Source organism: Ricinus communis, chromosome 1 (assembly GCF_019578655.1).
Source record: "Ricinus communis isolate WT05 ecotype wild-type chromosome 1, ASM1957865v1, whole genome shotgun sequence".
In the NCBI taxonomy this organism is placed as follows: domain Eukaryota; kingdom Viridiplantae; phylum Streptophyta; class Magnoliopsida; order Malpighiales; family Euphorbiaceae; genus Ricinus; species Ricinus communis.
Window position 1 is genome coordinate 1,454,992 of NC_063256.1, and position 11,922 is coordinate 1,466,913.

An 11,922-nucleotide genomic window follows, 5' to 3' on the forward strand; every position below is an offset into this window, starting at 1 on the left:
ATAATTTGTCTCCAATTAAACCACTAAATTCATGTTATACTCATTATATTTAATTTATTACTTATTTGATAAATACTTAAGCCAATAATAATCACGCTTATTAAATTATTTGATAAATACTTAAACTGAAAAATTATGCTTACCAACATAAAATATTATTCAAATAATCTTTCTAATAAAATCTAGAAGTCTATATATGGTGGAGTTGTTTGCTCAAAATAATTCATTAAAATTTTTATTTTAAATTTATATCTTTTACGAGGCCTTTTTAAAATTAAAGTAAAAATTTTTAATTAATTTTTTGTATATGTGAGTACAATAAAATATTATTAGTAAATAATTTTTAACTTCTAAAATTTTATCATTTTTTATATATTTTAAGATGAAAAATTTAGTAAAGAGAAATGAAGACAATAATGCAAGAAAACTTGAAAAGAAGAAAGATGAATTAAAAAAGAAAAAAAGTTTACTGAAATTTTAATGAAAAATCTTGAAATTTTTTATTGAATACTCCGATGACTTATACAAATTTTTTAAAATTATTATCAAATAAATCCTGAGTGTTGAACTCCGTCAAAATCTTTAAAAGTCTTAATTGAATAAACTCTGGTCGTATCAGAATGATACGGTCTATAATGCCTGCCAAAACCTTTTTTACATTGTTTGGGAAATTTATTATATTTCTCTAAATTACCAACAATGATAATAAAATATAAAAAAATAGCACTTTTATCATTTATTTTAACAAAAAAATATTTGTTTAAGTAGAATTTTGAGAATGGAGTCAGGGATTGGTTACAGCGCTGCCACGCATCCAAGAAAGAGCGCTAATTGAATTGACGACAGGCTGCAATACCTGAATTGTTCATCCAAAATCTCTGGAGAAATGCCAATACGTACGAAAAGTGAGGGCCTCTAATTATGTTTCAGATGCAATGATTTTGCTAACAACATCTCATTCACGTCAGATGCCATCTACAGAAAGAAAAATGAAAATTTAGTTATGCCTCTTAGTATTATGCTTCCAACTTATTTATTATAAAAAGTTTTAAGAAAATATCTAAAGAAATTTATTTTAACTTGACACTTAGCTATATAAAAAAATTGAATCTATTTAAAATTACGAGCCAGTTTAACAAAAACAAAGAGAATTTTTGTATAAACATACCTAATAACACTCTAACCCAAATTACTTTTTTGTATGCGTCCCAGACATTAGAACAATCACGTTCCTACTTATGTTCGGATTAATCGAAAACAATGTAATTTCTCACTTTCACGCATAGATTTACTTCTCATCTCGCTTGATGATCAAGACTCTACTATATCTTAATTGTTACTTGAATAGGTAAATGATATATCTTAGATTCCAATGAAGATAACATTTCTCTTCTGTGTGTTAATTAGAGTTTCAAAAAATTAAAACATGTAAGAAATAGGCAGAGATGTTGGAAATTTTCAAATGAGCCGCCCTCGTTCAGAAAGTCCATTAATGAGAAGAGATTAGGGGAAGCTTGGATTGGAGCCAATCCGTACAATGAAGAGGAATAAATCTTTTTAATGGGTTAGGTCCCATGCTTCGACTCTGAAGAGTGATAACCTACAGCACTGCAATGTCAAGATTTTGTGCGACACGTTACCTTAACAGTTAAATGCAGGATAGATCCATAAATATATAATATTACAAGATTTACTTCTTTCTAACCTCTTTTATAATTCCACATCGTTTTAATAATTCTTTTATGAATAAATGCAATTAAATTAATTACTATTAGCAATATTATTTTATAATTTTCATAAAAACATAATAGCAAAAATTACGGAACAAAGAGTGGGATTGGCCTTAACAATAATGTCTACCATAAGAAATTCAAAATTCTGGCCTTCGACGAGGAAAAGAGAACGATAAGTAATGTTTTTGAAGGTTTGGCTGGACTTCGGAGACTTATGATAGGAAAATGAGTTTGAATAGGTACCAGATGTTTAATAATTTTCTTTTACTTGTTTGTTTTTTTCTTTTTTTGACTCTTTGCCACTTGAATGCTACCGTTGCAAAACGCAAGGTACCAAATAGTCACAAAATTAAACCACCGGATTCAAATTTACTACTAGTGCAGATGGTAAAGGCAACTGAATGCCCGAGCTGATTTAAGGGAGAAAAAGAAAAACAAGAGTTATGACCATATGTTGGAGAGGCAAAGGCTAAAAAAACCCTTTGGCCTCTCTCTCCCCATTCAAAACAAAACCAAGACATCAGGCAGGGGGGGAATGAATGAATCACGCTTTAAATCCAACCGGCCATTCAAGTAAAGAAACAAAAGCAAGACATCACACTAACTCTTCTAACATCCTACCCCCACATTCCAATGAATCTTTGTACACCAAACAAGGCCAAAAAAGTGCTATCAGCAGAGGATTCTTTTTCAGGCAACACATAAAAGTTTCCTTGCTAGCTCTCCCATCATCGTTGCCACCAAATAATTTGAAGAGCTCATGAATCTGCAAGTAATCAATTGGATGCAGATTTCATTAGTTTATAGTCGACTATTTTTCCATTTTCCCGTAGGCAAAAGACATTGAACACTTTATGAAAGTTTTAGAAGAAAAAGCTTGTTTACATAATTTCTGCACAGTAAAATAAATAGCATATTACCTCCGCATCATCCAAGTCTGGGATTGCAAGTCTAATGGTATCTCCCAGCTAGGTCCAAATACAGATCAGAAAGGCAGAATGTCATCAGAATTCACCGCAATAAGTATAGGGAATTAAATAGGTAAAAGAAAGAACAATTAACAATATACTTGTTCTTTTGAAATTAAGTTATCTTCTCCACCACTGCATCTGGTACAAGCTAATTCGCAGGTTTGTCTGAATAACGGTTGCTTCATGACATGAGCAGACCCATATAAGAACTGCAAGCATTAATATACAATCAGAGAGTAAAACATTAATAACTGCAACTCTTCCTTGACATGTTTACCTTTATTCTAGAGATAACAAATCACCAACAACACTTCATTTAAAACATATCCGCATGCAATCTGGAGAAGCTCATGTCCATATAATATTCATAAAAAGATGATAATTCATGTTCCAATGATAATTTAAATCTGAAAACAAAGCAAAGCAGGTGGGGAAGGACCTGCATCTTTGCTCACACCAAGCAAAAATCGATCAGAAGAAATTACCTGTTTGAATGTGATTGAACCGATCTTTTCTACATCAACGAACCCAAATATCTGTAATCCAAATGCAAATAATGGATCAAAAACATGTGAAGTAAGTTGGCATGCATGACCAGATTCAAAATCAGCAACTGCAGTTTATAAACCATATTGCAAAACAACAATCCAATTTTCTCATGTTTAATACTTTGAATCCAAGCCAGAAACTGAAACAGCTATTCCCTTCAATAGTCAGACACCCATGCATTCAGGATGTAAAGTTAATAGAACTCCACATAAAAGTTAAGTTCAATCTCAAGGTATAAAGTGAAGAGAACCGCACAAAACCTAGGTTCGATGAAAGTAAATGAATCCTTGGACAGGATTTAAATCTAGCCAAGAAACCAATTAGTTGCTTCAGATTGAATGAAAGAGTAAAATACTAAAATATCACTACCTATGACTAACACCCGAGAGAGAGAGATGTAAAGACCATGAAATTAAGAAAACAATTATGTCAGAATCACAAGCTTGCAAATAAGCATTCATCCCAAGATAGAATATAACCTTTTAACCTGTTTATATGTTGCAGTCAAGCGATATAAAATTATAGGCAATTTAAAGATCAGCAAATAACATCTACTTTTTATTAAAATAACTCACCTCTTCCAAAAGACTACAAGTCCTTAATCTCATAGCCCTCAAAAAATCATGGAATTTAACTCGACCACTGTAAAAAGTAAACAATAGTCAGAACAATATATTGCAGTCTAATAAAAGTACAAACCCTAAACAACACTAAGTAATATTTTCTTTAGCTACAAACAAGATATAACTTAGTACCTCGGATCTGGATTCATAGACAGAAACTTGTCCAGAAAGTCCACAGCTTCCAAGCTACTTATATGGTACAACTAAAAAACAAAACAAGCAAACCATCATTTCCGCAAAATATATATGAGATATAAGCTGCCATTGGCAACTCCACCACTTAACCAGCATATGCAGGGCTTATTTGTGAAAAACATAGACACTCTTGACTTGCAGAAATTAGATGATACATACATGTAAAGTTATTTAGAAACATTTGATGCATCAAATTCAAAGAATAATACACATAAAAAGGAGATGCCACTGAAAACAAAGTGATGCAGTCTATTAACTAATACATGTGCGATTCATTCCCAGTGTATAACAATGTTTAAGTTGGCTATTACATAACAAATATGAATTAAAAGATTTAGAAGAACATCTCTATTTCTGATAAGTCTGCAAACAACTGGCTTGGCCACAGTTAACAGAAAAAGGAAAGTAAAGCATGAACCTATGATCACAATGAAAAAGAAAAAAGAGAACAGTTTCAGTTTCTCGTTCTTTGATAAGGAAAAAAAGAACAGTGCAACAAAATAACATTACAGTGTGAAGACTTACTGATTCCACCTTAGCCATTTCAACCATGTAACTCGATGGCTTCTCCTGCAAAAACAACGACATAACAATAATTAGTTGCCATCCAAAATGTTTGGCACCCTTACATTGCTGAATTAAAACAGAAAGATAAAAATATATGCATACCTGCTTTGAATGGGATGCTTTCATTAGAAGCATCAAGTCCCCATACGAATGAAATGTTTGTACAACATTAAGAGCACTTGCAATAGAATGGCTAGTCTGCATTGACCCATATTTCATCAGTTAATCCACATTAAGCATTATTATGGAAATAAATGTTTGAGTATATAGATCTTTGAGGGTAACTACTCCTTCCAATGATGCAGATTAGATCATGGACAGGAGTCCTTCTATGCTTGTGTGTAGACATAATAAAGTATGGACTGATTGAACTGAAACAATGAATATAGGTAAATTGAAAGCAGTCACTCACCCTCTTAGCAAAATGGACGGGATTTTCTTTACAGTTATCAAGGGGTGAAACTATAGGCAAGTATTCCACCTGTTCAATTCAGAGCAAAGAAAATTAACTAAGTCAAATGAAACATAGTTTCATGGCATCATGTAACCTAGTAACCAAGAAGAGATATTGAACAAGCAGGGGCTGCAGGGCAGTAATACCTCCATGAAATTGTGAAACTGAGTGAACATCCTAAACATGAGCTTTGCCAATGAAATATATCCCCTATAAAAAAATGGCAAGAAATAATAAGCAAGATTGATCAGAGATGGTTAAAGGCACCAAAAAGACAAAGTTATGCACATGGTGAATCTCCTACCAAGATTGGTCAAAGTGAACATGGGGATAGCGAACAATCACAGGTTGGATGGCATAACCAGGGATGAATGCACCGAGTTGGAAAGAAATAACGACGTTTCCATTAGTTGTCGTGCCCTCAGGAAACAATAGCACGCGAGGAAATCTATCGCATGAAGCCTTTCTCTGTATTCAGATCCTTGAAAGCACATTTCTGTATCAAATAGCTTATAAATTGATAAAAATCATTTAAATCTCATCATGCAAAGTAAACACAGTGGACTCCTTGATACTCATTTGGCACTTAATGTCTTAAGCAATTCCCAAAAACAGTTGAACCATCAAAGTAGCCAAATACGAAACAAAGGCAATAACAAATCAAGGACATTCAGAAAGCATCAGAACTGAAATATATTTAATAATAAGATAAGAACGGAATAGTAAAAAATAAATGTAGAAACTTGATACCTTTATTTCATTAACAGCTAGTTTTCTTGATGATTGTGAGAACCTATTAACATATATCACCTGAAAAAGCATCAGAAGCAAGACCACAACTAAGAAAAATAACTAAAACCACAGAGGTGTTTATTTGTTTATCCAACATAACCAGAGAACAGTTCACCTGCATAGCTCTAATGATAGTACCGACAAAGGGGATAGAATCATGCGACTCAGCAGCAACAATTGTAGGGAACAATTCATAAAAATAGAAAATAGGTTCAATATAAGATACATGATTAGATACAACAATTGGAGCAATCTCTCTTGGAGCTGGGTTTCCTTTCCTTTTTATCCAATGGTAACTGTACGCATGATTAAATGGAAATAAACAAATAGAAAGGAAATCAAAATCGCTTAAATAAGATAAAATAAAGTAAAATAAAATAAAATAAATACCCAAAGGAGAAGAGAATACAGCGAGCAGAAAACCTAGTAATCCACATTAACCTGGATCGCCATTTAGGCATGGGATTATTTTTATCTTTCCATCCTCCAAGAGCTAATTTAGTAGCAAGGTAACCTACTAACAAACAAGCACCAAAAAGCACCAATCTTGCTAAAGCAATAGGCAAGCAAATCAAAGACTTCAACACCTCATAAACGCCCTCAATTTTCGGCGTGTTGTTTCGAAAAGGATCCACAGTGGAGGGTGGAGGGACGGATAAGAAATCGGAGCCGAGAAACTCGAAAGGATTGCGAAGATTGTGGCTACTGCTGTTGCTGTTGTGGCGATGGTAATAATGATTGTGATTATCTCGGATAGAGAGGATTACAGGAGGATGATCGGACGGCTGAGGTTGAAGGAGAGGGGAGGAGAGGCTGTCGTCCGTCATGGGTTTGAGGACAATATTGGAAATGCAAAATATGAGAAGAAATTGGTGCAGAAGAGTAGAGAGAGATTGGCTTTTCCACTACTTTGGAGGACAGCAAGTGCGAGGGAGAGAGGATAATAGAAAAAAGATTTTTAATATTTGGCCACGTGCTTTCCATGTAGGCCTTCTCAGTCATTGTCTGACTGTCGCTTTATGCTTTTTTGAATAAAATTCCATATTTTCTGCTCTACGTTTGCTTAATTTTTACTTTCATTTTTATTAAAGAAAATCTTTATATATTGATTCATATAGGCCATTATGAACAGTCATCTTTTTTATTATTATTATTATAGGCGGAGGCATAACTAAAAAAAAATTATTTTTCTTAAATTAAAACAGACTAAAGTGAAAAAAATATAATATTTTATGGAAAAGAATTAAAAAATTATCCTTCCGGTGTAGATTTGTAAGAATATCAATTAAATGGGTCTTTCATTAGCTAAAATACAAAATAATAATACTAATAGATCTGAAGCTACTACAGTATATCTTCAGAACTATTATAAATCATAATTATTAAAAATACAGAAAACATAACTTAAATAATAATAATTTATTTATTTATTATTTCCGGAATTTAGCATAGCTGTTGCAGGAGAAGAGGCACGTAAGCAAAATAAGACGAAAGGAGCGTGAGGCACATGTGCCACTGCCACTCTTTGATCGCCAATGCAAAAATTCGCAATGAAGCCAGCAGCACCCAATATTTTAGTTTAATTGTCCTGTGGATCCCACCTCGAGCTAGGAGTCCGCCTCCTCACCTGTCAATCTCGCATTCACATCTGAAAGATCCAAGCCCAAACTCGTTCTCCATCCTTATGCACTAAACGGCGGGGATGGCAACCGCTCCCCACCCATTTAATATTTAACTGAATCCGAAATCCTTAAAATCAATATTTATTTGAATCCATTCTAAATAAGTTTAAAAAATGACATCTATAATCCCAACTCATCCCAATTTTTAATAGAATTACTCCTAAATTATTTGAAACCAATTAAAGACCATTTAGAATAAATGACTATGTAAGGTAGCTGTATTCTTCATCTAGTATCTTGTTTTTTTTTTTTGTCACAGAGTATTCTTGACCTAGTACATTTACCATGTAGCATTTCAAATGACATGCTTTTCTATCTATTCTTGGTTGCTTTTCTGTGTAAAGGTATGAGCAATTATATTATGTGTGTGAAAGTAAAAGAAGTTGGGTAATCTCTTCTTTTATAGCATCCAAAATGACAGCCTCAATCAAAAAGTATCCTTTTCGAATATTGTCCTAAGGTATTGGCACTTAATGTATCTTAAAAAGTCTCAGGTTCAATATATGGAGAACAAAATGAAAAAAAAATTATTAATGAATCTAATAAGGTAAAGTACACGCAAGTACCCTTTAAGATACATATTAATAAACAGGTAACAGATTCGAGTACCATGTATCCGCATCCGGCTACATAAACGGATTCAGGTAGCGGGTATCCGTGCGGTCGAACCCGAACCCGATACGGATATTAAATTTAATCCCAAGCCAGTTTATCACTATCTAAGCCATCCCTATTCGGGCTCAAAATATGTAATCAAAAGATAAAGTACACTTTACTCTGATTTACACGCAATCCTGTTCCTTGTAATTCCTCTCCTTTTCCTTCTTTTTCCCCTTTCTCTCTCTCTCGCTCAATATTTCTTTTCCCCCCCTTTTTTGGCTGGGAAGAGGTGAAAAAATGCCAATCCCCATTACTCACTCCAGTTAGTCGAGCCTCTTCTAGATCTTCTCACGCTGCAAAATGTTCCAAATTGCACAAGCATCAAGCCCGACACAGAATGTGAAACTTGGAGGTGAATAAGCAGCATGAAACAAACTACTCCTCATCGCTGCTAGAGTAGAAATCTTGATGGTCATTGCTCTCATCTGAGCTACAGCTTTCTTTGCTATACTCCTCATTGCTCTCTGGATCATCAAAACATTCCCTGTCCGCAAAGGATTGTCCATATTCTGGTGGCTTATAGTCCTTCCCTCTCCATACCACAATCTGCTCCTTCTCAAATGTAACAAGGATACAAGGAACCAGATCCTATAGCAATACTAGAAACCATTAGACCTCCGAGGAAGACAAGTGCGCAGGCATACAGATATGCAAGTTATAGAACCTTCAAGTTATTGCTATTTAAACAAACTGCAAATTCAATCACATCTCAGTTTTTACCCTAAGTTTGCAGCCTATTTTCTTGTAATCACTCTTCGGAAGGCCTTGGCAGTCTATTCGAACCAGCTCATTGACGAGAAAAGCATCTCTGACCATTGGTACCAGACTAGCATAATAACCATTTTTGGCTGCATTTGTAATTAGAAAAAGTTAGAGAACTGAGACCACTGGGAACAAGAGAACAAGACAAAACATTATACCCAAAAACGATATACCAAGCTTTGTTAAAGCAGGAACAGCTAGCCCTTTCTTCCTCATTTCCTTTGTTTCCTCAATGCTCAGGCCTTCAATAGTAGTTTTTATCAACTTTGGATATATGGGTTCATGAGGTCTCCACATCATCAACGGAATCACAGGCCTTTTCTTGGGATGATAGTTTCTGCCTCTATATAATACAAGTAAACCACAATGTCTGTGAATGATTTTCCCAAAGGTTTTATCCTGTGATACACAGGTTAAATTAGAATGGAAACTCTCTTACAAGGAAAAATGTGGTTGTAGACATTCAAAGAGTAATACTTAACGTCACGGTTATAGCAACCCATGGTGCATAAACTCATGAGAAATAGCAGGACAGGAGGCAAAAGAACAGATAAACCAGGAAAATGAAAAAAGAATGGTTTTGCCAGATTGGAAAGAAAGAAGCTACCTCGAGCTGGGTGCACACATTTTTCATGTCAACAGTGGGAACACCTAGACACTTAATCCTGACTGCTTCAGCATGTTTCCAATGGTTATGAATGTCATTCAGCATGTTGTGGGTTAAACCATCTCTCCCTACAAGTGAACATGACAGGGATTTATAATAAATGGAAAGCAATTAAAATAAGAGAAAATTTTCAGCAAATTTATTTTAAATTTTGTAGGAGTTTAGTGCAAGCAGACAACATAACAGATATTGTACTTGGGAAGTTGCCAGTAGTCAACATCATTGGAATGACACTCATTCAAGAACCATTAAGCTCTTATAGTATTGTGTTTTGGGGAGAGACTTTTGAGGTACCTAGGTGAGACAAAGTTCTTAAATAAGGTCGATGAACAAGTTTGACAACATTTAACCCTTGAAGAACGGATTCTTCATTGCTCCTCGCTCAGTTGCTAGTTTCTATATGCAGGAAACTGGGAATAGCACATTCTGCTCTAACCAAAGAAGATAAATTTCAAGAAATTTCCAGCTCTCAGCAAATAACAAGCTCGTAGAGAACTTTTCATACCAATTCACTTGAGAGAAGTTTTACCTGTTTAAAAACTCTTCTTTCTCAGAATACTACATAATGTCTGAACAGAGTAATTAAAATCAAGAATTTTAATGAGTTGTATAAAAAGTGACTTTGACATGTAAACAAAGAGAAAAAGAAATTGTCTTTCATAAAAATTTTAGATATTAAAACCATTTCTCATTCATTAATAGCCCAATAATAAATCTGATACAGTTAGAATTTATTTTTCCCTAACTAACATATCTTAACTTTATCCAATTAATATCTAAACCCAAATTTCATACATTCAAAAATTTCATCAATTAATAAAACAAACAATTTCATACAGCTAAGTATAAAAAAATTTGCACAATTACCAATTGCAAACCTTTAAACCCTAACACTGTTATAAATAATCCCAAAAAGAAAAAGAAAGGAAGTAAATCGCATACCAAGGTTAATTTGCTTCTTAGTTTTATGCCTTTGACAACTCTCGACCAAAATTTTTCTCTCAGCATTAGTAAGTGGCTGACCTTGAATTTGCTCTCTCCACCACCGTCTCTTCTCCTCCAAATTCGGATTCTCTGACCCATCCACAAACTTTAACTTCGGTTCAACAACCGGAGCACAAACTCCAGTCCATGCTCGGTCAAGACGGTCTGGACCAAATGGAGAGTACTTAGGCTCTCTAAGTCCAATGGGCCTTACCGACTGAGAGCTCTCCGTGTAACTATATCGGAAATCAAACGGAAGATCTGAATGAGTGGGTTTTTTCCCGTTTCGGTCGAGTGAAGAAGGTGGACGATATAGAGGCTTTTGCTTTTTCTTAGGAGTTGAATTAGGGTTTTGATGGTTTTGAGGAGAGAGAGAAGGTGGGGGCATAAAGGAGTACTGGTCATGGAGCTTTGACGAGGCGGAGGCCGACGAAAGATAGCGTGAGAGCAGCGTTGGATACGGTGGTTTCTCGCGGGAGAGGCGGTTGAGAAGTAACATTAAGGTTTTCCCTCTATTCCGTAGAAATTAGGGTTTAAGGATTATTGTTGTCTTGTCGGGCTAGTATTTAGTAACAGAGGAAAATGGCGGGGATTTTGTAACAGAATGCAGGCTAAATACCCAATTTGCCCTTTTTGATCGTTTAAGATATTTTAAGGTAAAAAGTATTTTTTTAATTTCTTGAATTTTTAATTTTTATTTTATTTTATTGAGTTGTTATATTTTTATTTTTACCCATATTAAAAATTTAATAATTTTTAATTAAAATAAAATTAAAAATATAAAAATTTAGTAAAACAAATAAAAGTGTCATTATATATATATATATATAATTTTTAATAAATAAAAATTTAATAAAATAAATTAAAATATAAAAAATTTTGGATTTTGCCAGATTTTAACCACTAATAAATAACATACGCGTGATGACAAGATAGACAATGCCAAGATTAAGAAGTTGAATCACCACTAAATTGTAATACTTTGCTTACAACTAAATCACTTGGGTGGTAATTAATTTAAAATATTATTTTCATATTGCCCCGGCTGTATTATATCCTATTGTACATAAAGTAATTGACATGTTGGGAGTAATAATAATTTCTTTAATTTAGCATTCACAGTCACTTTAACTAAGTTAGATTATGACTAATATAACCTTTATAAGTGATAAACAATAATATAATAAAATGTAATTATTATTTATCCAAGAATTGTATTGTAATGTACGAGAACTAGCTTAAGAAAAAATTGTTAAGCTCTAGATTAATTAATTGAATTGATT

General features: G+C 33.8%; 2 protein-coding genes across 5 annotated transcripts; both read right to left on the reverse strand.

Annotated features, from left to right (window-relative positions):
* Positions 1 to 2,127: 2,127 nt before the first annotated feature.
* LOC8258486 (lysophospholipid acyltransferase LPEAT2) lies at positions 2,128 to 6,837 on the reverse strand. Of its 3 annotated transcripts, XM_015728890.3 has the most exons (14): positions 6,275 to 6,828; positions 6,000 to 6,180; positions 5,843 to 5,902; positions 5,397 to 5,560; positions 5,239 to 5,302; positions 5,051 to 5,119; positions 4,741 to 4,836; positions 4,597 to 4,641; positions 4,009 to 4,079; positions 3,829 to 3,895; positions 3,190 to 3,240; positions 2,803 to 2,913; positions 2,654 to 2,701; positions 2,128 to 2,499 (listed from the first exon to the last, which is right to left on the reverse strand). In XM_015728890.3, the coding sequence occupies exons 1-14, from the start codon at positions 6,709 to 6,711 to the stop codon at positions 2,329 to 2,331; spliced, it is 1,635 nt and encodes a 544-aa protein (XP_015584376.2). In that variant the 5' UTR covers positions 6,712 to 6,828; the 3' UTR covers positions 2,128 to 2,328. The 3 variants fall into 3 exon arrangements, with proteins under 3 accessions (XP_015584376.2, XP_048235374.1, XP_048235377.1); XM_048379417.1 differs by lacking the exons at positions 2,128 to 2,499; positions 2,654 to 2,701 and adding an exon at positions 2,982 to 3,042 and having other exon boundaries at positions 2,869 to 2,913; positions 6,275 to 6,837; XM_048379420.1 differs by lacking the exons at positions 2,128 to 2,499; positions 2,654 to 2,701 and adding an exon at positions 2,982 to 3,031 and having other exon boundaries at positions 2,869 to 2,913; positions 6,275 to 6,836.
* A 1,245-nt stretch (positions 6,838 to 8,082) lies between these two features.
* LOC8258488 (CRS2-associated factor 1, mitochondrial) lies at positions 8,083 to 11,348 on the reverse strand. 2 transcript variants are annotated; one of them, XM_015728896.2, is made up of 5 exons: positions 10,679 to 11,348; positions 9,596 to 9,723; positions 9,162 to 9,387; positions 8,947 to 9,074; positions 8,083 to 8,814 (listed from the first exon to the last, which is right to left on the reverse strand). In XM_015728896.2, exons 1-5 carry the CDS (start codon positions 11,136 to 11,138, stop codon positions 8,602 to 8,604), a joined length of 1,155 nt encoding a protein of 384 aa, XP_015584382.2. In that variant the 5' UTR covers positions 11,139 to 11,348; the 3' UTR covers positions 8,083 to 8,601. The 2 variants fall into 2 exon arrangements, with proteins under 2 accessions (XP_015584382.2, XP_002511770.2); XM_002511724.3 differs by having other exon boundaries at positions 10,598 to 11,344.
* Between the last annotated feature and the right edge of the window lie 574 nt (positions 11,349 to 11,922).